Source organism: Hippopotamus amphibius, chromosome 8 (genome assembly GCF_030028045.1).
Source record: "Hippopotamus amphibius kiboko isolate mHipAmp2 chromosome 8, mHipAmp2.hap2, whole genome shotgun sequence".
Classification (NCBI taxonomy): Eukaryota; Metazoa; Chordata; class Mammalia; order Artiodactyla; family Hippopotamidae; genus Hippopotamus; species Hippopotamus amphibius.
In genome coordinates this window covers 104,679,198-104,702,894 of record NC_080193.1, presented here as the reverse complement: position 1 = coordinate 104,702,894, position 23,697 = coordinate 104,679,198, and the positions used below count along the sequence as shown (strand labels likewise).

The 23,697-nt window shown below is 36.7% G+C and overlaps 2 protein-coding genes across 14 annotated transcripts in view; one reads left to right on the top strand and one right to left on the bottom strand.

The window, feature by feature from the left end:
- FTCDNL1 (formiminotransferase cyclodeaminase N-terminal like) overlaps positions 1-3,342 on the bottom strand; it is a 170,166-nt gene extending 166,824 nt beyond the window's left edge. For all 13 annotated transcript variants that reach the window (XR_009055230.1, XR_009055229.1, XR_009055231.1 and 10 more), the window contains exons 1-2: positions 3,204-3,342; positions 1,866-1,934 (exon numbers count right to left, since the gene is read on the bottom strand). Coding sequence is in view for 10 of the 13 variants with exons in the window: in XM_057747192.1 (XP_057603175.1) it covers positions 1,866-1,928 (63 nt within the window). In the remaining 3 variants the exon portion in view is untranslated. The remainder of the gene's footprint in view (positions 1-1,865; positions 1,935-3,203) is intronic.
- Positions 3,343-3,549: 207 nt separating this feature from the next.
- On the top strand, positions 3,550-21,279 carry C8H2orf69 (chromosome 8 C2orf69 homolog). The gene is made up of 2 exons (XM_057747184.1): positions 3,550-4,006; positions 17,902-21,279. The coding sequence occupies exons 1-2, from the start codon at positions 3,665-3,667 to the stop codon at positions 18,727-18,729; spliced, it is 1,170 nt and encodes a 389-aa protein (XP_057603167.1). The 5' UTR covers positions 3,550-3,664; the 3' UTR covers positions 18,730-21,279.
- Positions 21,280-23,697: the final 2,418 nt, after the last annotated feature.

Here is a 23,697-nt window from a genome sequence, read left to right as displayed (position 1 = left end):
TTATTTCTTTTTCTTGGCTAGCTGCCTCAGCTTAAACCTCTAGTACAATGTTGATTGGAAGTGGTAAGAGTAGACATCTTTATCTTGCTCCTGTTCTTAGGGGGCAAACACTCAGTCTTTCACCATTAAGGATGATGTTAGCTGTGGGTTTTTTATAGATGTCCTTTATTAGGTGGAAAAACCTATTGCGGATCTATTTCTAGTTTGTTGAGTTCTTTCTTTTTTTTTTTTAATTATGAAAGGGTGTTGGATTTTGTCAAATGCTATCTCTGCATCTATTAATATGATCATGTCATTTTTGTTTTTTATTCTATTGATATGGGTTATATCATTAATTGAACTTCAGATGTGAAACCAATCTTGCATTCCTGGGACAAATCCTAGTTTGTCATAGTGTATAATTCTTTTTGTATGTTGCTGGGTTTGGCTTCCTAGTATTTTGTTGAGAATTTATTAAGTTTTTAACTGATATTTCCTACCCTCTTTATAGTGGGTAAAGTACAATGTATGCTATTATGGTCAGCCAAATCATTGCATTTGAGGGTTCATTGAGTGTTAAAGATAATCCATAAGGTCTTGTCATGCAGTGATTCGTATTTTGCTAAAGCATGGATTTTGCCATGCATGTGTTTAAATCATGCTACAAGAGTAGTGTAAAGGGTATCACTTAACTAGTAAGATTAGTCAAAAAACAAACTTTCAAATTCCCAAATGCCCTTTTTTCTCTAGTCTTGTTTTATCAGGCATTTTGGGGGTAAAAGTATATGCTAGAGTTGCACACCTCACATGAAGCCTGCTCCTCTCCATGTCCAGTTTTTGTAGAAACTTATTAAAACACACCAGAAAACACCTGTCCAAAACCACAAAAAACTGAAAAGAATTAAAACATTTATTGGAAAATCTCAGACTATCAGGTGGAATCCAATTCCAATCCCACAAAAAAAAAAACAAACCTTCTTAAAACCTATCCCCTGCCCTGCCCATGCCTTCCCCATTCAATTTCCCACAGGAACCACATTTAAGGTCTCCTGTATCCATTCATTTTACCTTTTAGTAGAGAAATTGCACATTTGTGGCCCATAGGCCAAATTTGGCTTACATACATTTAATTTCACACGTTTTAAAAATAAATTTACTTAGTTACCAACATTTGTAAATTGAGAAATGACACATAAAAATCTGTGTATCTGATGTCCCTTGAAAAATCTGAAAGTTTGGCCAAATGCTGCCTTTATTTTATAACTGGCTGGTGGTAAATAGTGACTGTCTCCTTCAAATATGACATGTCTTTCTAGTTTGCTACCGCCCTCACCACTCCCTATTGTATCACAGAGGGCCAATTTTATTATTTATGATATAGGCCTAGCCTCTGTAGATATTGGAGTTTGTGACCTTTTAATGCTGTCCTTTCCAATGTAAATTAGCTTTTCTCAGATTGCTTACAATTTTGAAACTTTTTCTATTTACTATATTAAGTGGTATAACAAAAGTTCTGAGAGCCCCCAGGACCCCTTGAGAACTGTCAAGAGTCCAGAGACGAGCTGCAGCCTTTTGGCACTATAAGCATAATATAATCCTTGTGGAGATCTCTATCTGTTAGAAAGGAGGGGTAAACTCAAACTCCTGGTTACAGTAACTTTGTATGTGTAAAACCTCTAGCAAGGAAGGAAAGCCCAGCTCTTAGAATAAAGAGAGAAAGTGCTGGGCTGTCTGTCCCAACGGTTGTTAGAAAAGTAGTGATTTACAAAACTGGGCTTCCTGGAAAAAGGAAGAGGGGATGGAGAAAGAAAACAGATACTTTAGTAATATCAATGGGACCTATGAGAAGGAATTATGTTAATTACTTCCATAAATGACATACGTACCTCAACCGATGAATTGCGCGCTACTGCTTTTTCTAGAAGCGGCTCCTGTAGGGTTGTGTACATCCTTGACTGTGGGGGAAAAACGTTGTGCTTACTTCAGTCTGTCTTGACTCTTCCCTTTAAAATCTTTATTTGTATTTCTCAAAGACTTCAGTTACCTTAGAGACACTGAAACAACTTTTTGCATATTTAATTTTCTTTGTAAAACACAAGAATTCCCCATCCCTGTCAATAGTGACAGATTCAATTAAAAGATCAACCTAAAAACAAGACCACAAAAATCAAAAGCTGCATTTGGAGTATGTGAACATGTTTGGGCTTTTGAATTACATTTCAGTAATCCTTTAGTTAACAAGAGACAGTAACAACGTGCATGTGATTCACAAAATAAAGGCTGGTTGCCAAAATACTGTTAGTATATATTCATTATTATACAATTAGCCCCTGCTTCTTTTTAACCAGTTATTTTTAGAAAGCAGTAGATAGATATACTTAGTAATAATAAGTAATTTTGATTGGTTACGCAATTATGATGTCAGATGGAACTGAATAATTTAGAGTAGGCTAGCATATTACACCTCTATGAAGTCACTAAGTATATATATATATATGTATATATGTATATATATACACATATATAAGAAAATCACTTTTTATCATTTCTCATTTGTGCTCTTACTTCAAACCTATTTATTAATATTTGATATGTGGAGTAAAGAAAACAGTATGTGTGCTTAAGCACATACATATAAAAAGTCAGAACAGTTAATATCTGAAGTGCCTAGTTCAATTCTTGGCCTATAGTATGGCTCAATAAATGTTGGCTGTAATATTTTAAATTCTGACTAATATTCTGTCCCACAGGGTTCTTTACAGTGCCTTGCCTCACAAGCACTTGAGTTTAGAATACTGGACTCTCCTCTCCCTTCCCTGTCTTTAGCATACATTTGGCCAAATCTTACTCATACAAACTGGCCACAGATTGTTGTTGGACACCTATGACTTTCCTACTGTTTAAGCTGGTTTTTGAAAACCCTAAAATAGCAAATCCCGTTGGCTGCAAACACCAACGACAGCAAATGTGTAACAACTAACGCCCTCCCCGCTTGTGCTCCGCTCCCTGCTACCAAAGATGCATTAGACTTCATATCTAAATAAATTCCCAAGAACCTAGAAATTTTTGTGTACCTACAAAGAAACTCGAAAGTATGAGAAGAGGGAGATGCCCTTCATCCAGGAATGTAGAAGATTTCCCACAGATTTCTCTAACAGGACAGAATTACTCTAATATCTTTGGGGTTGTGTCTCTTAAGGCTCGAAGGACTAGAAAAACCTCACCTGAAAGTTGAGCCTATAGAAAGAGGAGCATGGTATACTCAAAACTCTCTACTCCATTACTGGAAGCGACCTTCAGGCAGCCCCTGCTGCTGCGCCTGTATCACTACTGCCTCCCCTCTTGCTCGCGGTTCTGGGTTCATTATTCCCTCCTCCTTTGCTCTCTTCAGCCTCTTTCCCAGACTTCCGTTCGAACTTGCCGGCCGCGGCAGAACTCACCAATCACAAACGTCCCTCTTCGGGCCACGCCCCCCTCATCGCCCCCTCCGGGAACCCGAGTCGGATTTCACGCACACGCCTCCTTCCCTTACGTACGCTGCGCGCGGACGTCGGCCTCTGACGCCGGCGTTGCCCCTGGGGCCGGCTCCTGCCCCGGCCGCTCCCGCCGACCGTTGGGCGACGGGCCGGAGTTCCTCCCTCAGGCCCTCCCCCCACCCTCCGAACAGCTCTGGTGGCGGCGACCCATGTGGGGGTTCAGGCTCCTGCGGTCTCCGCCGCTGCTTCTCCTGCTGCCGCAGCTCGGAGTCGGAATCGCCGCGTCCAGCTCTCAGGCCGGAACTATGAACCTGGGCGGCGGCAGCAGCAGCGGCGCGGTCTGCTCTCTCTCGGCCGGGCGGCGCCGGCCGCAGTGTGTGCAGCTGTCCACGGTGCCGGGAGCCGACCCGCAGCGCTGCAACGAGTTGCTCTTGCTGGCGGCGGCGGCCGGGGAGGGACCGGAACGGCGGGACCTCCCTGGGGACCCGGCAAAGGAGGAACCTCAACCGCCGCCCCAGCATCACGTTCTCTATTTCCCCGGGGATGTGCAGGTAACCTGCGGCCTGCCCGGGCACCTGTTCCTTCCTGTTGTGCATATGCGAATTCTCTAGATTCTTCTCTCGGAGCTGGTGCCCGGTTCCTTGCCTCGCCTCAACACACCCACACATGCGCTAAACGGGGCGGCTCCACGAAATCCAAAACCACCCCTTCCACTCCCTGACCCCCTCATAGAGCCCAAGAGGGAAGGTGTCCTTGGAGGGCCGTGACCTCGAAAGAGCCAGCTGTCAGTCCAAGTTTCGAGAGAGGGGCATTTAAGACATAGAAATGAGACAATGTATGTTTATTCTATAACTTGGTTTCTCAGAGGAGTGGCGGGGGAGGGGCAGGAGACGGAGAGATGGCTTTTAAATTAACTTAGCACGTAGCGTTCAAAAACCGCTGGCAGTTATTGAAAAGTAAACAAAAAACTAGTACTAGAGTGTGACTCAGTAACGCTAAGAAAGGGAGAATGGAAGAAAAAGGGATAGTAATCGCTAACCATGTCAATATTTTGGTGCTTACCTAAATTCTGTACTTTTGTGTGTGTTTATTATTAATTTTGCGGCTGCAGGCAAATATCCATGGATATGTTGTCCTGGAAAGTTGGGTCTTAATCTAGATCTTAATCTAGAACTGCTTTGTCTAAGAGGGTAGCCATTAATTATATGTGTCTATTTAATTAACATTAAATAGAATTGAAAATCCAGTTTCTCAGTCGCACTAGCTGCATTTCAAGTGCTCAGTAGCCCCTAAGGTTTGTGTGTGCTCTAATGGATAGTGCAAATATAGAACATTTACACGGAATATTTTCACCATCACAGAAAGTTCTCTTGGGTAGTGCTGCTACAGACAGGTGAAGCTAAAACATGGCTGGATGTGTTTCTTAAACTGTGAAACAGTTTAACAATAAGGTTATCGTTTTTTGAAATTAACGCTTTAAAGCAATATGTTTACAAACTTTGTGCCCTGAGTCAGATGATCATGAAGGTATATATAGTTTTTTTCTCTTGCCCTCCAAATAATTGACTGGTCTAGTTGACTGCTAATCAAAACTGTAAAAAAAAAAAAAAAACTAGTATTTCAATTTAAGAGAAGGAACTTAATTTATTCAGTTGATATCCTTTTGCTCAGTTTGGGAAAACAGCATGGCATTGCTGACAGTGATGTCCAGAGTTTCGTGGACCAGCTGCTGTGTGCATCTATAATAATGATAATGATGATAACTGACCTTCATTGAACACCTACTAAATGTTTTTAAAGTGTGCCAGTCAGAATATAGCACAGATCTTCAGGTGAAGTCTATAAAGTGCTAAATATAGTCAGACTGATACATCCTTTCATTTTGACATCATCCATTTCTTTATGTAGCCTGAGGTTCCATTAGCTTTTTGGACAATGATATACTGTTGATTTATGCAGAGTATTAAGTCCTCTGAAAACCCAGGTCTTTTAGAGAAGAAATAGAGAATAATGCATCAAAGACTCTGAGGCCAGGTTGCCTAGGTTTAAACCCTGATTCTGCACTTTTTAGCTATGAAATATCTGGCCAATTGTTAAATCTCTCTGTTGCAGCCAGCTCATCTACAAAATGGGAATAATGATATGTAAGATATCAGTGAGGATTAAATATGTGAATATCCAATGACTTACACTCCCTTCTTATCTTTCTAGTGACCTTTTTAATTACTGGGGAGTCTGTAGCGCTCAGTTCTTGGACTTTTCCTCTGACTAATTTTACTCCCTTTGTGATCTCTTTCAGTCTTGTGGCTTTACATACTACCTATAGTCTGACAACCTTTGACATTTGTGTTCTGGCCTAGACATATTCCTGGAGCTTTAGACTTGCCAGTAACATGCACGTATTTCCTTTTGGACATTTAATAGATATCTCAAACCTGAAATCTCTGGATCTTTGCCCCTGAACTTGCTCTTCCTGTAGTCTACATCACTTTGTCTCTCAGTACATGGAAACTCTTCCTATTCAGCTGTTCACGTTAGCAATCTTGAAATTATCCTTTTGTCCTGTCTTAATACATCATCAAATAAAGTGGTCTTACCTTCTGAATGTATCTAGAAGTGATCAGAATACTCATTTAAAAATCTAAGTCAAATCATACTACACCTCTGCTCAAAACTCCAACAGCTTCCCATATCACTCAGAGTAAAAGCCTGAGTCCTTTTGATGGCCTGCAAGGCCCTAGGCCCTTCACTGTATTTACCTTTCCCACCCTGTAGCTTTTTTTTTTTCCACACTGCACGGCATGTGGAATCTTAGTTCCCTGACCAGGAATTGAACCTGTGCACCTGCAGTGGAAGTGGGGAGTCTTAACCACTGCTGGACCACCACAGAATTCCCTGTTGCTTTTTTGACTGTCTCCTTTATCTGTTTTACTCTCCACAGAAGGCTCCAGCCACAACAGCCTTCTTCATATTGCTCATGGTAGACACACTTAACCTCAAAAGCTTTACACATACTGCCTGTAACAGTCTTCCTGCAGATGTCTGTAAGGATTCATTAGTTCACCTATTGCAAGTCTTTGCCCAGAAGTTACCTTCACAGTGAGGCGTTTTCTGACCATCGTATTTAATAATCATACATATGCACAGGGTCCCTGTCAGATTTTCTCCTTTATTTTTATCCATTTCATTTACTGTATTAGTTACTCATTTTGGTTTTTGTCTGTCTTCCACTAGTATGATGAAAGCTTCATGTCTTTTATTCTTCACTGTTATATCTGTGATGCTTAATGAGTGGCATGAAGTAGGTGTTCAATAGATAGCTTGTTGAATGAGTAAATGTATGTAAGTTCTTTTGAATAATGCATTAAGAGCTATTTGGCTATTATTATATGAAGTGCTTTTAGGCTCAGATTTCCTTATCTCTGCACTTGATTCTCTTGAGCCTCATGAAATTTACCCTGTTAGATACAGCTCATCTTTTAGTGTATTGATCCTTTAAAACCCTTACTTTTGTTTATATCATATATACATTAAATAAGTATTCTTTCTATATCTTTATTTTTAATTTGGATAAATATTGAGCCGTATATGGCCAGACAGAACTTTGTAGGAAACCATTAGAAGTTTTGCCTCATCTTAATGCAGATTCATTATTTGGTGTTAATTGGATCTGGTTGACAATGTAATTTTAAATCCTAACTACCATTACTTTTTTGATATTCTTCTTGCAGTCGTCTTTTATTGTATGCCCTTTTTTATTCTATACCTGCCCTTTATCATTTGAATTACAGGAAAGCTGAGGCCATAGTAATTCACTTTTCTTTAGGTACGTATTGATGTTTTTCATATCAGTAATGATTTTGGAAGGGGATCAGAATTTTTTAATTAGGTACTTTCCAATTTTCTTGAGTTTCTTGCTTTTTAAATTCTCAGGACATAGAATTGTAGTTGTCTCTTTTAAAGTTTAAGTTTATAGTTTGATGAATTTTGACAAATACAATTATGTAACCATCACAACAGTCATGTAATACAACATCTTCATCACCCTAAAAAATACCCCTGTGCCCTACTTTAGTCAGTCTCTTTTCTTAGCCACAGGCAACCACTGATCTGCTTTCTTTCACTATAGTTGTACCTTTTCTAGATTTTCATTAGTTAGGAATCATGTAGTATGTAGCCTTGTGTCTGGCTTCTTTCACTTAGCCTAATGCTTTTGAAATTCATTTTTTCTGTTGTCTCTATCAGGAGTTTATTCCTTTTTAATGCCAAGTAGTTTTCTGTGTATGGACATACAATTTGCTTACCCATTCAGCACTTCATGAACATTTGGGTCATTTCTAATTTTAGCTTTTAAAAACTTTTGCTTTCCTAAACACTAGGATATATAGATGACCATGCCCTATGTGTATGTCCTAGTGAATAGGAAAAGACTCACTTCTCCTGTGTGACTCTCCTTTACTACTCACACTATTACCACACTCAACATTTCTGACAACAGATGTGTGAATTTCACCCCCTACACCAAGCAGTTCTCTGCAAGCCAGCTGGGTGTCCTATAATTCAGTTCAATTCTGATACTATCTACCTGAAGTTAATGTCAGATTCCACACATTAAGGGCTGAGTCCCACAAGTCTGTTCCCCTCGCCACTTCAGATGCCCAGTCACAAATCCCAGGTTGTCACCTGTACTGCTGCCTGATCACGTATGGATTGGGGTTTGCACAGTCCCCTCCTTGGGTTCAGGTAATCTGCTAGAGTAGCTCACAGAACTTTGGAAAACACTCTGCATACTCTTTACCCATTTATTATGAAAGGATATGATGAAGGATACAGGTGAACATCCAGATGGAAGAGATGCATAGCGCAAGGTATGTGGGAAGAAGTGCAGAGCTTCCATGCTCTCCTAGCACCTCCATGTGTTCACCAACCTGGAAGCTGTCTGAACCTGTACTTTGGGGATTTTTATGGAGGCTTCATTGCATAGGTATGATCAGTCATTAACTTTATTTCCAATCCCTTTCTGGAGAATGGGGAGTGGAGTTGAAAGTTCCAAACTTGTAATCATGTCTTGGTCTCTCTGATGACCAGCCACTATCACCCATGAAACTCCATGGATTTTAGGAGCTCTGTGCCAGGAACTATGGGCAGATACACACACACACATATTCTGCTATTTCACATCTGATCACATACCTTGGGGCTTTATGTGCTATGTTGAGCAGCCTTCTTAGGCTGGTTCCTGGTAATGGGCCTTCTAGCTTGTGTTCGTGGGATGTCCACATTATGCTCAGCAAAGATGCCCCCTTGACCCATTGTTTTATGAAAGTACAGCTCGTACCCTATATAGCTCTCCTCACTCTACTATTAGAGTAGTCTACCTAGCTTAAGTCTTTATCATGGAGACACATGTCAGATTTTCCTAAAAATCCTTTGTACCAGTACTTCAGTAGTAGTATGGGGTGGACCTTTATATTTTTGCAGATCGACAAGCATCCACTGTGGAGTAAGCACCCCTTAATCTCTCCAGGAGACTCTGTTGCCACCTGCCTCACTGGGGATGAGGAGAGTAAGTGCATTGCATTCCCAAATGGGATGAAACCTCTCAAAAGAAAACCCTTTCTTCCCACCTTCTTCCACCTCTTCTGTAGATTGGCCTGGGTTGCAGAACTGGTTTTGATCACCTGTTAGCAAGTCCTCTGGGGATGCCTGGTCTCTCTTTTTAGAATATTGGAGTACTTATCCATTGTTCTTAGATCTGGGCTTCTTAGACACAAGAGTAACAACCTTACTTTTACCTTTTGGTACACACGGTCTATTTAGTATAAGCATTTTCCTCCTCTGGTCATATAACCTGAGGCTAATCAAAGAAAATACCAAGTTTTTAGGTTTACTACCTCCTATGTAGTAGAGACTAAACAGAGTCATAAAATCTTGTTCATTATAGCTCATTAACTGAATAACTATATAAGTAACTGTATAGATTATAGGACCTCAGTTTCCTTAGCTATAGAAAGGATTTAGATATTTGAGCTTTCTTTTGTACTTGGCATTTATATCTATTTAGGAATCCATGTAATAATTCAGTGTTGGCTCTGTTCTTCCCAACTAATATTTGGGTGTCTTTATGAAGCCTGAGCAATATTCCTACTTCAGACGTAATAGGAATTCTACCACATAATTCTGGAATTTCTGCTAATACTACAAAACTGAGCTCAGATATTTATGGAGCTTTCCCTTATTTCCCAAAACATAGTTAGAGTCTCCCTTTCTCTATTTCCCCTCACAGCTTTTCACGTGTTCCTGCTTTACAGCAGTAATCATATTACCTTATAATTATCTCTGTCTCTCCCACTAGACTTTGTTCTTGAGGGATTGTGCCTTATTCATCTTTGGATTCCCAGAACTGTGCTTAGTGCCCCAAATGCCCATTGATGCATATATGAAGAAATGGGAGTCAAAGTTTAATAGGCAAAAATATTTCCACCTTTCAATTTGTGTTGGAAATTTGTTCTTTCCCATTCTGATGATACCCATGTGTGTGCATGCATGCCCACCTGTATCCTGGGGATATTTCCTTTCACGTCCATCCCTCTTTTCTTTACATTGGTGCCTGAATTGCAAATTCTTTAATTTTTTGGAAGAAAGGGATCTCTGTAGAAAAAGAGTGTAGATTTCTTATAGGTAGGAACAAGGGAAAGGGCCCAAATTTGCTGTCTTACTGAAATATAAGGAGAGGTATTTATCTCAAAAAAAAAGGATTTAGATGACCCCTTTCAGATCTAAGCTCCTATGATAATTTTATATCTCACAAATCTGGATGTGCAGAAGGCAGTAGAAGAATCCATAAAAAGATTAATGATAGGCTTCTGGAAATAGATTTTTTTTAACATATATAACAAACTTAATATTAATGAGATACAAACTGTTAAGAAGGACTTGAGCATCCTATTGGGAAAGTTATCAAAGAATATGAACAGAGAATTAACAAATGAAAAAAAGGAAATTGTGAATAAACAAAAAATATTAAGCCTGATTAGGAATAAAAATATGCAAATTAAATCAAAAGTAAGACATCATTTTATCTTAGAAAAGATTTTTAAAAAATTAATGCTAATAAACATAGGAGCACCTCAATACATAAGGCAAATGATAACAGCTATAAAAGGGGAAATCGACAGTGACAATAATAGTAGGAGACTTTAACACCACACTTACACCAATGGACAGATCATCCACACAGGAAATAAATAAGGATGCACAAGCATTAAATGACACATTAGACCTAATGGACTTAATTGGTATTTATAGGACATTCCATCCCAAAAGTATGGAATACACTTTCTTCTCAAGTGCACATGAAACATTATCCAGGATAGATCATATCTTGGGTTAAAAATGAAGCGTTGGTAAATTTAAGACAATTGAAATCTTATCAAGTGTCTTTTCTGACCACAATGCCATAAGACTAGATAGGAATTACAGGAGAAAAACCATAAAAAATATAGACACCTGGAGGCTAAACAATATGCTATTAAACAACCAAAAGATCACTGAAGAAATCAAAGAGGAAATCAAAGAATACCTAGAAACAAATGACAATGAAAACCTGACCACCCAAAACTTGTGGGGGGCAGCAAAAGCAGTTCTAAGAGGGAAGTTTATAGCAATACAATCCTACCTCAAGAAACAAGAAAAATATCGATTAAACAACCTAATCTTACACCTAAAACAATTAGAGAAAGAAAAACAGAAACCCCCAAAGTTAGCAGAAGGAAAGAAATCATAAAGATCAGATCAGAAATAAACGAAAAAGCTGGTTTTCGTTTAATAAAACCAAAAGCTGGTTCTTTGGGAAGATAAAATTGATAAACCATTAGCCAGACTCATCAGGAAAAAAAGGGAGAAGATGCAAATCAACAGAATTAGAAATGAAAAAGGAGAAGTAACAACTGACACCACAGAAATACAAAGGATCAGAGAGACTACTACAAGCAACTATACGCCAATAAATTGGACAACCTGGAAGAAACAAATAAATTCTTAGAACTAAGTACAGCAGCCTTCCAAGACTGAACCAGGAAGAAATAGGAAATATGAACAGGCCCATCACAAGCACTGAAATTGAAACTGTGATTAAAAATCTTTGAACAAATAAAAGCCCAGGGCCAGATGGCTTCACAGGTGAGTTCTATCAAACATTTCAAAAAGAGCTAACACCTATCCTTCTCAAATAAAACTCTTCTAAAATATAGCAGAAGGAGGAACACTCCCAAACTCATTCTACGAGGCCACCATCACCCTGATACCAAAACCAGAAAAAGACGTCACAAAAAAAGAAAATTACAGGCCAATATCACTGATGAATGTAGATGCAAAATTACTCAACAAAATACTAGCTAACAGAATCCAGCAGCACATTAAAAAGATCATACACCAAGATCAAATGTGGTTTATTCCAGGAATGCAAGGGTTCTTCAGTATACGGAAATCAATCAGTGTGATATACCATATTACCAAACTGAAGGATTGAAAACCATATGATAATCTCAATAGATGCAGAAAAAGCTTTTGGCAAAATTCAACACTCATTTATGATAAAAATTCTCCAGAAAGTGTGCATAGAAGGAACTACGTCAACATAATAAAAGCCGTATATGACAAACCAGCAGCCAACATCGTTCTAAATGGTGAAAAACTGAAAACATTCCCCCTTTAAGAACAGGAACAAGACAAGGGTGCCCACTCTCACCACTATTGGTCAACGTAGTTTTGGAAGTTTTAGCCACAGCAATCAGAGAAGAAAAAGAAATAAAAGGAATCCAAATTGGAAAAGAAGTAATATTGTCACTTTTTGCAGATGACATGATATTATACATGGAAAACCCTAAAGATGCTAGCAGAAAACTGCTAGCACTAATCGATGAATTTAGTATAAAGTAGCAGGATACAAAATTAATGCACAGAAATCGCTTGCATTCCTATACACTAACAATGAAAGATCAGAAAGAGAAATTAAAGAAACACTCCCATTTACCACTGCAACAAAAAGAATAAAATACCTAGGAATAAACCTACCTAAGGAGGCAAAAGACCTGTATGCAGAAAACTATAAGACACTGATGAAAGAAATCAAAGATGATACAAGCAGATGGAGGGACATACTATGTTCTTGGATTGGAAGACTCAGCATTGTAAAAATGACTATACTACCCAAAGCAATTTACAGATTCCGTGCAATCCCTATCAAATTACCAATGGCATTTTTCACAGAACTAGAACAAGAAATTCTGCAATTTGTATGGAAACAAAAAAGACCCCGAATAGCCAAGGCATTCTTGAGAAGGAGAGACGGAGCTGGGGGAATCAGGCTCCCTGACTTCAGACTATACTACAAGGCTACAGTGATCAAGACAGTATGGTACTGGCACAAAAATAGAAATATAGATCAATGGAACAGAATAGAGAGCCCAGAGATAAACCTACACACATATGGTCATCTTATCTTTGACAAAGGAGGCAAGAAAATACAGTGGAGAAAAGGCAGCCTCTTTGATAAGTGATGCTGGGAAAATTGGACAGCTAAATGTAAAAGAATGAAATTAGAACACTTCCTAACACCATATATAAAAATAAACTCAAAATGGATTAAAGATCTAAATGTAAGGCCAGACACTATAAAACTCTTAGAAGAAAACATAGGCAGAACAGTCTATCACATAAATCAAAGCAAGGTCCTTTTGACCCACCTCCTAGAATAATGGAAATAAAAAGAAAAGTAGGGCTTCCTAGGTGGCGCAGTGGTTAAGAATCTGCCTGCCATTGCAGGGGACAAGGGTTCGATCCCTGCTCCAGGAAGATCCCACATGCAGTGGAGCAACTAAGCCCGTGCACCACAACTGTTGAGCCTGTGCTTTAGAGCCTGTGAGCCACAACTATTGAGTCCGTGCTGCAACTATTGAAGCCTATGTGCCTAGAGCCCGTGCTCTGCAACAAGAGAAGCCATAACAATGAGGAGCCCGCGCACCACAACGAAGAGTAGCCCCCGCTCACGGCAACTAAAAGCCCACTCACAGCAAAAAAGACCCAATACAGCCAGTAAAATTAATTAATTAATTTTAAAAAACCCACAAAGGTAAACAAATGGGACCTAATAAAAAAAGCTTTTGCACAGCAAAAGAAACCATAAACAAGATAAGAAGACAACCCTCAGAATGGGAGAAAATATTCGCCAATGAAGAAACTGCAAAGGATTAATCTCCAAAATATATAAGCAGTTCATGTAGCTCAATATCAAAAAAACAAGCCAATCCAAAAATGGGTGGAAGACCTAAATAGAAATTTCTCCAAAGAAGACATACAGCTGGCTAACAAACGTGAAAAATGCTCAACATCATTAATCGTTAGAGAAATGCAAATCAAAGCCACAATGAGGTATCACCTCACGTTGGTCAGAATGGCCATCATCAGAAAATCTAGAAACAGTAAATGCTGTGTGTGGAGAAAAGGGCACCCTCCTGCACTGTTGGTGGGAATGTAAATTGGTACAGCCACTATGGAAAGCAGTATAGAGGTTCCTTAAAAAACTAAAAATAGAACTACAGTATGACCCAGCAATCCCACTACTGGTCGTGAACCCTGAGAAAACCGTACTTCAAAAAGATATATGTACCACAATGCTCATTGCAGCACTATTTACAATAGCCAGGATGTGGAAGCAACCTAACTGTCCATCAACAGATGAATGAATAAAGAAAATGTAGCACATATATACAATGGAATATTACCCATAAAAAGAAATGAAACTGAGTTATTTGTAGTGAGGTGAGTGGACCTAGAGTGTGTCATACAGAGTGAAGTAAGCCAGAAAGAGAAAAAACAAATACTGTATGCTAACGCATATATATGGAATCTAAAAAAAAAGTACTGATGAACCCAGTGGCAGCGCAAGAATAAAGAAAATGCAGATGTAGAGAAGGGACTTGGGGACATGAACTCAGGGGCAAGCTGGCATGAATTGGGAGTAGCATTGACATATATACACTAACAAATATCAAATAGCTAGTGAGAAGCTGCTGCATAACACAGGGAGATCAACTCGATGATTGGTGATGACCTAGAGGGGTGGGATAGGGAGAGTGGGTGGGAGTCTCAATGGCAGGGGGGGCGTGGATATGGGGATATATGTATAAATGCAGCTGATTCACTTTGTTGTACAGCAGAAACTGTCACAACAGTGTAAAGCAATTATACTCCAATAAAGATCTGAAAAAATGTATGTATATACATGCAAGGGAAAAAGAAAAAAAAGTTAATGCTAATAGCTAGTGTAGGTAAGGATGTGAGAAAATAAGCACTCTTGTATACTTCCAATGGGAGTATAAATTGCTTTTAATCTTTTTGATGGGAAGTATAAAAATTATACAAATTAACCCAATGCAGCCAATAAATAAAATAAATAAATAAAATTTTTAAAAAATTATACAAATCTATACTTATAAGAAATCATGCCTATAACATTTTAAAATGAAAACTGTATAATCTTGTTGAGGGAAGAAATAACTCTCATATACATACTTGTATATGTGTATGTATATTAAAGAACACTGGAATACTAGACACCAAAATTTTAATAGTGACTATTTCTAATGGTGGTTTATGGATTGGTGGTTTTTCTGTCTTCCTTATGCCTTTGTATGTAGACTAAATTTCTGTAGTATTACTTTTATTAGTCTTAATTTTTTAATAGAAAAATGTGTATATTGCTAAATATTCAGTTTATTTAAGGTTATTCTGAAAAGTAAGTCTCCTTTTCATCCCTTTGGATGACTGGAGGCAGTCTCCAATTTCCCTTCCCTAAGGCTAACCATTGTTACTGATTTATATGTCCTTCCAGAGGCATTCTCTGCAGATGCAAACTTTCTTTTTTAAACACAAAAGATAGTTTAGCATACAGAAGTTTTTAGCCCTTATTTTACAACCCATATGAGTACTCAAAGAGCTCCCACATTCTTCTGAAGCAGGAATAAGTGTCCTTATACAGATTTATTTATGCATGTGTGCAAGTATATCCCTGAGATAAATTCCTAGAAGTGGAATTTCTAGGTCAAAGAGAGGTGCATTTAATGTTTGGTATATGATTGTTAGAAATAAGGAAAAACTACAATTCTGTTTCTCTTTCTCTCACACCCTATATCCAGTCCATTAGCAAATGCTATTGACTCTACCTTCAAAATATATTCAGAATCTGACCAGTTCTTAATACCTTTGCTTCTACTACCACTTTGGTTCAAGTCACCTTCTCTCATTGGAGTTATACTTCGGTAGCCTCAGACTGGTCTCCCTGCTTCAAACTGTTGCTTCACACACAGGAGTCAGAGTAATCCTTTCAAAACATATCATCAGTCATCTACTTCACACCCTTATCAGAGCAAAGGCCAAAGTCCTCAGGGTATCTTACAAGGCATGATCAGCACCTCCCCTCTTCCCCAACAATCTCTGTGACTCTCTTGGTGGTCACTTTTGCTCCTTCACTTCACTGGAGGTACACTGGTCTCACTGCCATATCAGTTATACCAACCATGGCTCCACTTCAAGTCCTTTTGCAGTTCCTTATGCCTGAAATAATCATGACTTACTCCCTCAGTTCCTTCAGGTCTCTCTCAGCTATTGCCTTATTGGAGACTACCCTGTGTTTTAAATAATAATCTTCCACCCTCTCCAAAACTTTGCACTCCTTTTCCCTTGCTTTATTATACTCCATAGCACTTACCACAGTATAATGTCTTTTGTTGTCTAGCCACTAGCTACTTGTAGCTATTGACCACTTGAAATTTAGTCTAATCAAGGAACTAAATTTTAAATTGTATTTAACTTTAAATTTAAATCTAAAAACTGATAGCTCAGTTCCTGGAAAACGTTTAAGTATATTTGAGCAACTTAGGTATGTGAATCTACTTTTGCAACTGTAAATCTTATGAAATCTAAATTCAGATCAGGTATTTCCAATGAAAATTTAGCACCCAAATTGAGATGTGTTATAAGTGTAAAATATACACTAGAGTTCAAAAACTTAGAAATAAAAAGAAATGTAATAATCTCAGTATTTTTTATGTTGGTTACATGTTGAAATGATAATATATTGGATGTATTGGGCTCAATAAAATATATTATTAAAAATAATTTTGGGACTTCCCTGGCAGTCCAGTGGTTGACTCTGAGCTTCCACTGTATGGGGCACAGATTCCATCTCTGGTCAGGGAACTAAGATCCCACATGCCGCAGGGTGTGGCAAAAAAACCAAAAAAATTTCACCTGCTAACTTTTTACTTTTTTTAATGTAGCTACTAGAAAACTTTACACCTGGCGTATGTTATATTTCTGCTGGAGGGTGCTGCTCTATTGACTTTTGGAGCTGTTTATTATGTATCTCCGTACTAGGATGTGTACTCTGTGTGCTTCATCTGTTCTGATCCATGACTGGTCAGTAGGTATCCAATAAATTTTATAGAATAAATGAAATAAATTTGAATGAATATCCCCTTTTTTAAAGAATATTATGAATAAAAAGGAAAAGGAAAACAAAATTTACTTGCCTGTCCTAGAAGGTAAACAAAAAGTTATTAATAGATATAGACTACTTACAAATAAATAAGATCAAAAAAAAAGGCAAAAGATGTGAATAGGCACAACTAAAAATACAGATGGCTAATATATGAACAAAATTTCAACTTTGTTTAAATTTTCAATAAATTCAAATTAGAATAAGTTATCCTGTGCCAATGAAATTTAACAAAGATAAAAAAAATTATACATACTTCTCTGGAAGACACTATTGTAGTCTATATAATCAGCCTTGAATTATGAATATTCTTTGACCTAGTTTTTCCACATCTAGGAATTTATTTTTAAGGATGTAATCACAGATGTATACATATATTTTTCTATAATGTTCATTGCAGCTTTGTAATAGTAAAATTAAAATCAAACATGGCATTCAGGTTACTAGAGTAATCCGAAGAGGGAGGAGTTCAGGATAGCAGCTTTAATAGGAAAATATTTTAAAATTCTGTTGGTCAAAAAGTCTTTCTAATAAGTCAAATTTTTATTTTCAGTTAATGTGTTAGGAATAATAGATCATATGTATGCTAAAGTCCATTAAAAAATACCTATAATTGTCTTAATGTTTTATTTTTAAGATTTCTACTGTGCTATTTAGCTTTATCTTATAACTGTGTGTGATGGATTTGAGGCTTAAACTGAAGAAGTGATTTGTTTAGAATCTTACAGCCACAAAGTAATAGATTTATAGTTCTCATTTCTAGCACATTAACCATAGGTCATTATAACAGCCCAACTTCCTCCATGATAAAAATGGGACACTAATTTTATGGAAATAATTTTACATAAATGTGTATTTAATGTTTGTGTTATCTTTCTTACCTTTCAGAATTACCATGAAATTATGACTCGCCATCCTGAGAATTATCAGTGGGAAAACTGGAGTCTAGAAAATGTTGCCACCATTTTAGCCCACCGGTTCCCTAATAGTTATATTTGGGTGATAAAGTGTTCCCGAATGCATTTGCATAAATTCAGCTGCTATGACAATTTTGTGAAAAGCAATATGTTTGGTGCTCCAGAACACAATACTGACTTTGGAGCTTTTAAGCACCTTTATACATTATTAGTTAATGCTTTTAACTTAAGTCAGAAGAGTTTGCTATCAAAGAAGAATGTGAAAGATTCGAATAAGGACTCCAAAGCATCTAATTGTAGATCCAGTTCTTCTCATACTACTAATGGTTGCCGGGGTGAAAAAGAGAGGACCTGTGAAAAATTTGATGAGTCTGCCATGAGTTTTTATCCACCATCACTAAATGGTGCTTCTTTTACTTTGATTGGATTCAGTAAAGGTTGTGTTGTGTTGAATCAGCTGCTCTTTGAATTGAAAGAAGCCAAGAAAGACAAGAATATCGATGCTTTTATCAAAAGCATAAAAACAATGTACTGGCTGGATGGCGGTCATTCTGGAGGAAGCAATACTTGGATTACTTATCCAGAAGTCTTGAAAGAATTTGCACAAACAGGGATAATTGTTCACACCCATGTAACACCTTACCAAGTACATGATCCAATGAGATCTTGGATTGGAAAGGAGCACAAGAAATTTGTTCAGATACTTGGAGATTTTGGTATGCAGGTGACTAGCCAAATTCATTTTGCAAACGAAGCTCCTTCCATAGAGAATCACTTCAGGGTTCATGAAGTGTTTTGAGACTACAATATTATTAATGTAGAATAGCAGAAGCACTTTGAGAGTTATCAGTTCAGATAATGAGATGTAATTCATAGATGCATTGTCAGTTTTTTGGGGGGTTTTTTTGGTGGGGGGTGGGGGGCAGGAAGCACACATTCCTAAAATATGAGTGTAACGTGCAGTAGTATTCCTTGCTTGTGAATGTGAATAGTTTCTAATTGGGACTGGGTTACAGTTAGTTCATTTTAAATCTAAAAGGTGGTTTGTGATAATCCTACAAGGAGAATGCAAGACCCTTGAGAATGAAAGTTATGATATAGTCCTTACAAAAGGCAATTAAGATTGTTATTGTTGAAAATAGTTTATTTTCTGAGTAATGTTTAAAGTTAATTTTGGTGATACTTTAACAGTAATAAGCTATTTTGGTACTCAAAACTTTTGAGTGGAAACATGCTATTTCTCTTTAAACAAAGCGAAGGCACACTGATGTTTTCCATCAGTTTGCAGTAACTATACCCTGCCTCTTCTGTGTATAAACTCATGGAGTCATTCTTCAGTGAGCCATCAAGTATTTTTTGTTAAGAGTCAAAATGTATTTGTTTCCACATACCCAAGAATGTGTAGTAGTATAAAGTTGGTTTTTAAAAATATTACACTTAAGCACTGTGGCTTAATTTTTAATTGACAACTTTTGGATAAGACATTTTGGAGTTTCTTGAATTTTGGCAAAAAAACAGTTCCTTTGAAAAATTGTTTCAAATTGAATATAATTATGTATATTGGGTAAAAATATAGTACAGATTTAAAATCGTTTCATCCTATCAGTCTTTTGAAAGAGACCAACTTAGGTAAAATTTAATACTCTATTTGGTAGTGCTCTATTGAAAAGGAGACAGATTCTATAGATCTAAGTCACTGTTTCTCCTGAAGCATAATTTTGTCTGCCAAAAGAAAGCAGCTCTCCTTGGCCAAAATGCAAAATTATATTGCTATAAGAAAAGTTATAAGGGAAAGTTTGAAGACACAAATGATTTAATTTTGGCTCAAAAACTGAATTTGCTTAACACTGCTACATAATTTGGGTGAGGTTTCCTTCTGCCCATTTTTCTTGACCTAGATAAATACATTTTGAGAAACCAAAATCTAATGAATGTCAACCAACACTGAAACATAACTGTGTGATTACAATAAAAGGTTAGTGGTCTTTTTTAAATTGTTTATTAATAATTAGCTTTTGCAGGTCATGAAATAATTTACCAGAGAAGTAATATGCTGCTTTCAGACTGAAAAAAAAAAGACTGAAGCTTAATATCTTAATAATCTAGAGGGTCTAAATATATAAAAGAATAAATAAAATGTTAATTTCTTGGTTTCTTCCCAGAATTATATTTTAATGACTCTATAAATACATTCCAAATATTGAGAGACTTATAAGAAAGGATTTTTACTTGTCAGATGCTTAAAAATATCATCCCTTAATTCTATGAACTAGAGAATAGTATCTTGCAATGGCCTTTTTTTTAAAGGATGAAGTACAGTAGTTTTATATTGCTTTGATTTCTTTTAAATACCTGCTGTTTCTTTTGAGACCAAAAATTCCCAACAAGGAAACCAGTCAGCCTGATTCTAGCATTTTGTTTATTACCTTGTCTTAAAGCACCATTATTGATTGGATGACTTCTTTCAATATGTTTAAAAATCCTTGGTTAAATTTATGTTTATCTAATGTAAAATAGCTAAGTTACTGAATAATTAGGGGGGGAAGGAAAGGCATTTATTTTTACAGGATTAACTAAAATGGAAAAAAAGTATAACTTTTAGCAGAATGATTCATTTAAAAATGTGAGACATTTAAAAATCTGGTCCTTGTAGCTATCCAGTCATGTAAATGCTTAATTGTAATTGTTATATATTGAGTGGATATTAAGAATAACTCTCTGGGACACCTGAAATTGTCATTGCATCAAAATGAAACAGTGTTGAAAAGTGGAAATATTTTTCTTGAATGAAAATATATTCAAGTTGACCCATATTCAGATATTTTGTTTAATACTTAAAATTTGTTCTTTCACCACATTTGTTTTAAACTATTATAAATGTTAGTGTATTCTTTTGGATTGTGCCTTTGTGTTTGTGTCATGAGTCAACTAAGAAAAGTAGTCAAAAAATGTGAAAGTTGTTACCACCACAGCATGAATGTACAGTTGTATTAAATTTAATCCACAGAAGTCTGTTTGGATGTGCTATATGTTATTACATTTGTTAAAACTTTAGATCATTATTTGGAAGGAAGCTGTTTCTCTCCACTTTGCCAGTTTGGGTTTGTGTATGTTTTCATTAACCTCCATTTTTTTTTTTTTTTCCATACAAGCAACTTTGACCCTTTCCTATAAAAATACAGCTCTTCTTTCCTTTAAATTGCTCCACAAAAATTAGCATTATTTCCTTCTGTTGTATTTCCTAGAGAACAGAATCTCTCAAAAATAGCTTATACGTTTTCTGTGCTAATCATGCCAGGTATCTGTATTCCTTTAGCTGTCATAAAGAGACCTGGTTAGAATATGGTGTGTGATCTGTTTTTCATTTCATTCATGTAATATCTAAGCCCCAGCAAGGGCAAAGAAGGTCTAAGCACTGAGGATATAGTACAGACAAAACAGTCCCAGCATGTGAGTATGGAAATGTGTAATAGACTAAGGCTTAAGAGGAAAAATGTGAAACAAAAGTTATTATTCTGAAAGGAGCTATTCTGTTACACTTCATTTATGGGCTTTAGTGCTTTAGAGGATAAGATATTCACACAGATAGACCTCTGTAAATTTAGGTTGCCCTTTACAAAGGCAGAGAGGCCAAGAAGCTCTTAGTGGTAGAGACAGGCAGAGTCACTTAGGATGGTCATTTCAGTGTTCCATTTAAAGGAACTTTAAAAAATAGAATATAACGTAGGTATATTTAAGATACCCAAATAGCCATGGCCTGTATGCTTGAAAAAAAGACTGTAAGGTAACACCAGAGATGTGTGGATGACTGTCAATCTATGTTAGTTCCTCCTGACTACATCTGTTTTTTTAGCACTCTGAAAAGGAGTCATAAGCAGTACAGTTCCAACTCCATCCAGACGTGCATTCCTGCTTCCTGTATTTTTTTTTTTGTGGGTCAACTTGCTAGATTCGGCTTTGATGTCTGCTGGCAACTTTAGATGGGTGAGAAAAGCCTCATTACTAAGGTTCTTTCCAAATGTTCACATAGCTGCTGTTCAAAAGGATGGAAAGATAGAAAATAAGCCGTGTTGACCTTATTTCCCTTGTTTTGATATTTCATCAAAGTGACAAGTTTGAAATTACTGAATAAATAGAATGCAAGTGTCATTATGTAACAAGACAAATAATGTTTGTGAAAAGATAATTACAATCCTCACATGTATTTTTTAAATTTATTTTGAAAGAATTATACCAGGGCAAAAAAAAATTTTTTTTTCAGATAAATAACTGCCAATTCCAGTCTACCCATCTACTTGTCTGACCTCAGAGGCAATAACTATCACTGGTTTCTTGTGTATCCTTGCAAAGTTAATTCTATGCATACACAAATAAATGTTTACTTACAGCATACCTTTGTTTTACACAAACGGCATTGTACTTTACCCATAGTTTCAAACTTTTTTCTCATTTAATTAACTTGGGAAAATACCTTGCCAGTACATACATATGCCTGTCTCATTCTTTGCATAGTACTCCATTTTTACATTACACTCTGCTGTCTACCTGTTCATTAGTCTTACTTTGTATCTTGTCTATGTAGCAGGCAGCACAGTGAGAAGTTTTGCTGGCAGAGGAAAAAAATTCCTTTGTGCCCCTGAACTGTAACCATAGAGTAACTATATAATGTATCCCTAAATATTTGAGATGAGCTGCACCTATGGGAGAAAGAATTACTAATCTGGTCACCACAACTATAATTTGTTTCTGTCGCCCAGCTGTGTAAGTTTAGACAATCATTTAAACAATCTGGATTGACTGGATGATTTCTAAGATCCCTTTCAGCAATAAAATTCTGAGATTTGGAATTCCTGAGAAGTTGCAGCTAACATACTGTGTGATATTTTATATATTAAAAACTTCTCATTTGGTCTCAACCAGGTAGGCGAAGATTAAAATGTTTTGCATTTAAAATAAAAGACCCTCACATTAAAAATTATGACCAGGAAGATAATTCTAAAACCTCCCAAAGAATTCATCTCTATTCTAGACATTATATTTAATGTTGCAACAGAACTACCTCAAATCTCTCAGCAAAGAAGGAATATAATTATATGGAAGCTAGCACCAGCCATCAACTATGTGCCTACCCTTGAGATACTTCCTTTATTTTTGTAGCAGCCCTATAAAGTTCAAGTCTGATTTTAAAGATGAGGAAAATAAGCTTCTTAAAAGATTATTTAACTTGCCTAATCTCATTCAGTTTACTTTCCAAATAAACTGAATAAAAATGAGTATTTGTTAGGCAAATTGTAATCTCAGCTTTATTTCCTAGTTTTCTACATGACTCTGGACATACATATTTTGCACTGACTCTCTTACTGGTTAAAAAAAAAGGGGGTTATTAAAGAGCTGACTATTAATATTGTTCAAACTAACTGGGATTTTGCTTTTTTTTTCTTCCCAAAGGAAAAGGAATCATTAAAGAAGTTCTTTGCATAACCTAAAAAATAACCAAAGATAAAGTCTAATAATTAGATATAAAAGTTTCTTTTCTGACAGACTATATTTTTACTTTTGTTGACCTGAGAAACTTCAATCTCTTCCCAAAGATGCCTACCAAGGAAGTTGAGAAATTTTTTTATACACTCGTCCCTTCTTTATTGTAATTTGCTTTTTATACCTGGAATTAATCCAACTTCAAACACAGGGTATGAGGAAATGAATTATTTTTAGTAGAGAAAATTTGCTCCATAATTAAAATGTACTAAATCGATGTACTCAAATT

What these genes read in the sequence shown, in the direction of transcription:
- C8H2orf69 (XM_057747184.1), top strand. Translation starts at nt 3,665, where the DNA reads ATGTGGGGGTTCAGGCTCCTGCGGTCTCCGCCGCTGCTTCTCCTGCTG. An exon ending in ATTTCCCCGGGGATGTGCAG is followed by an intron (nt 4,007 to 17,901) that starts GTAACCTGCGGC and finishes CTTACCTTTCAG; the next exon opens with AATTACCATGAAATTATGAC.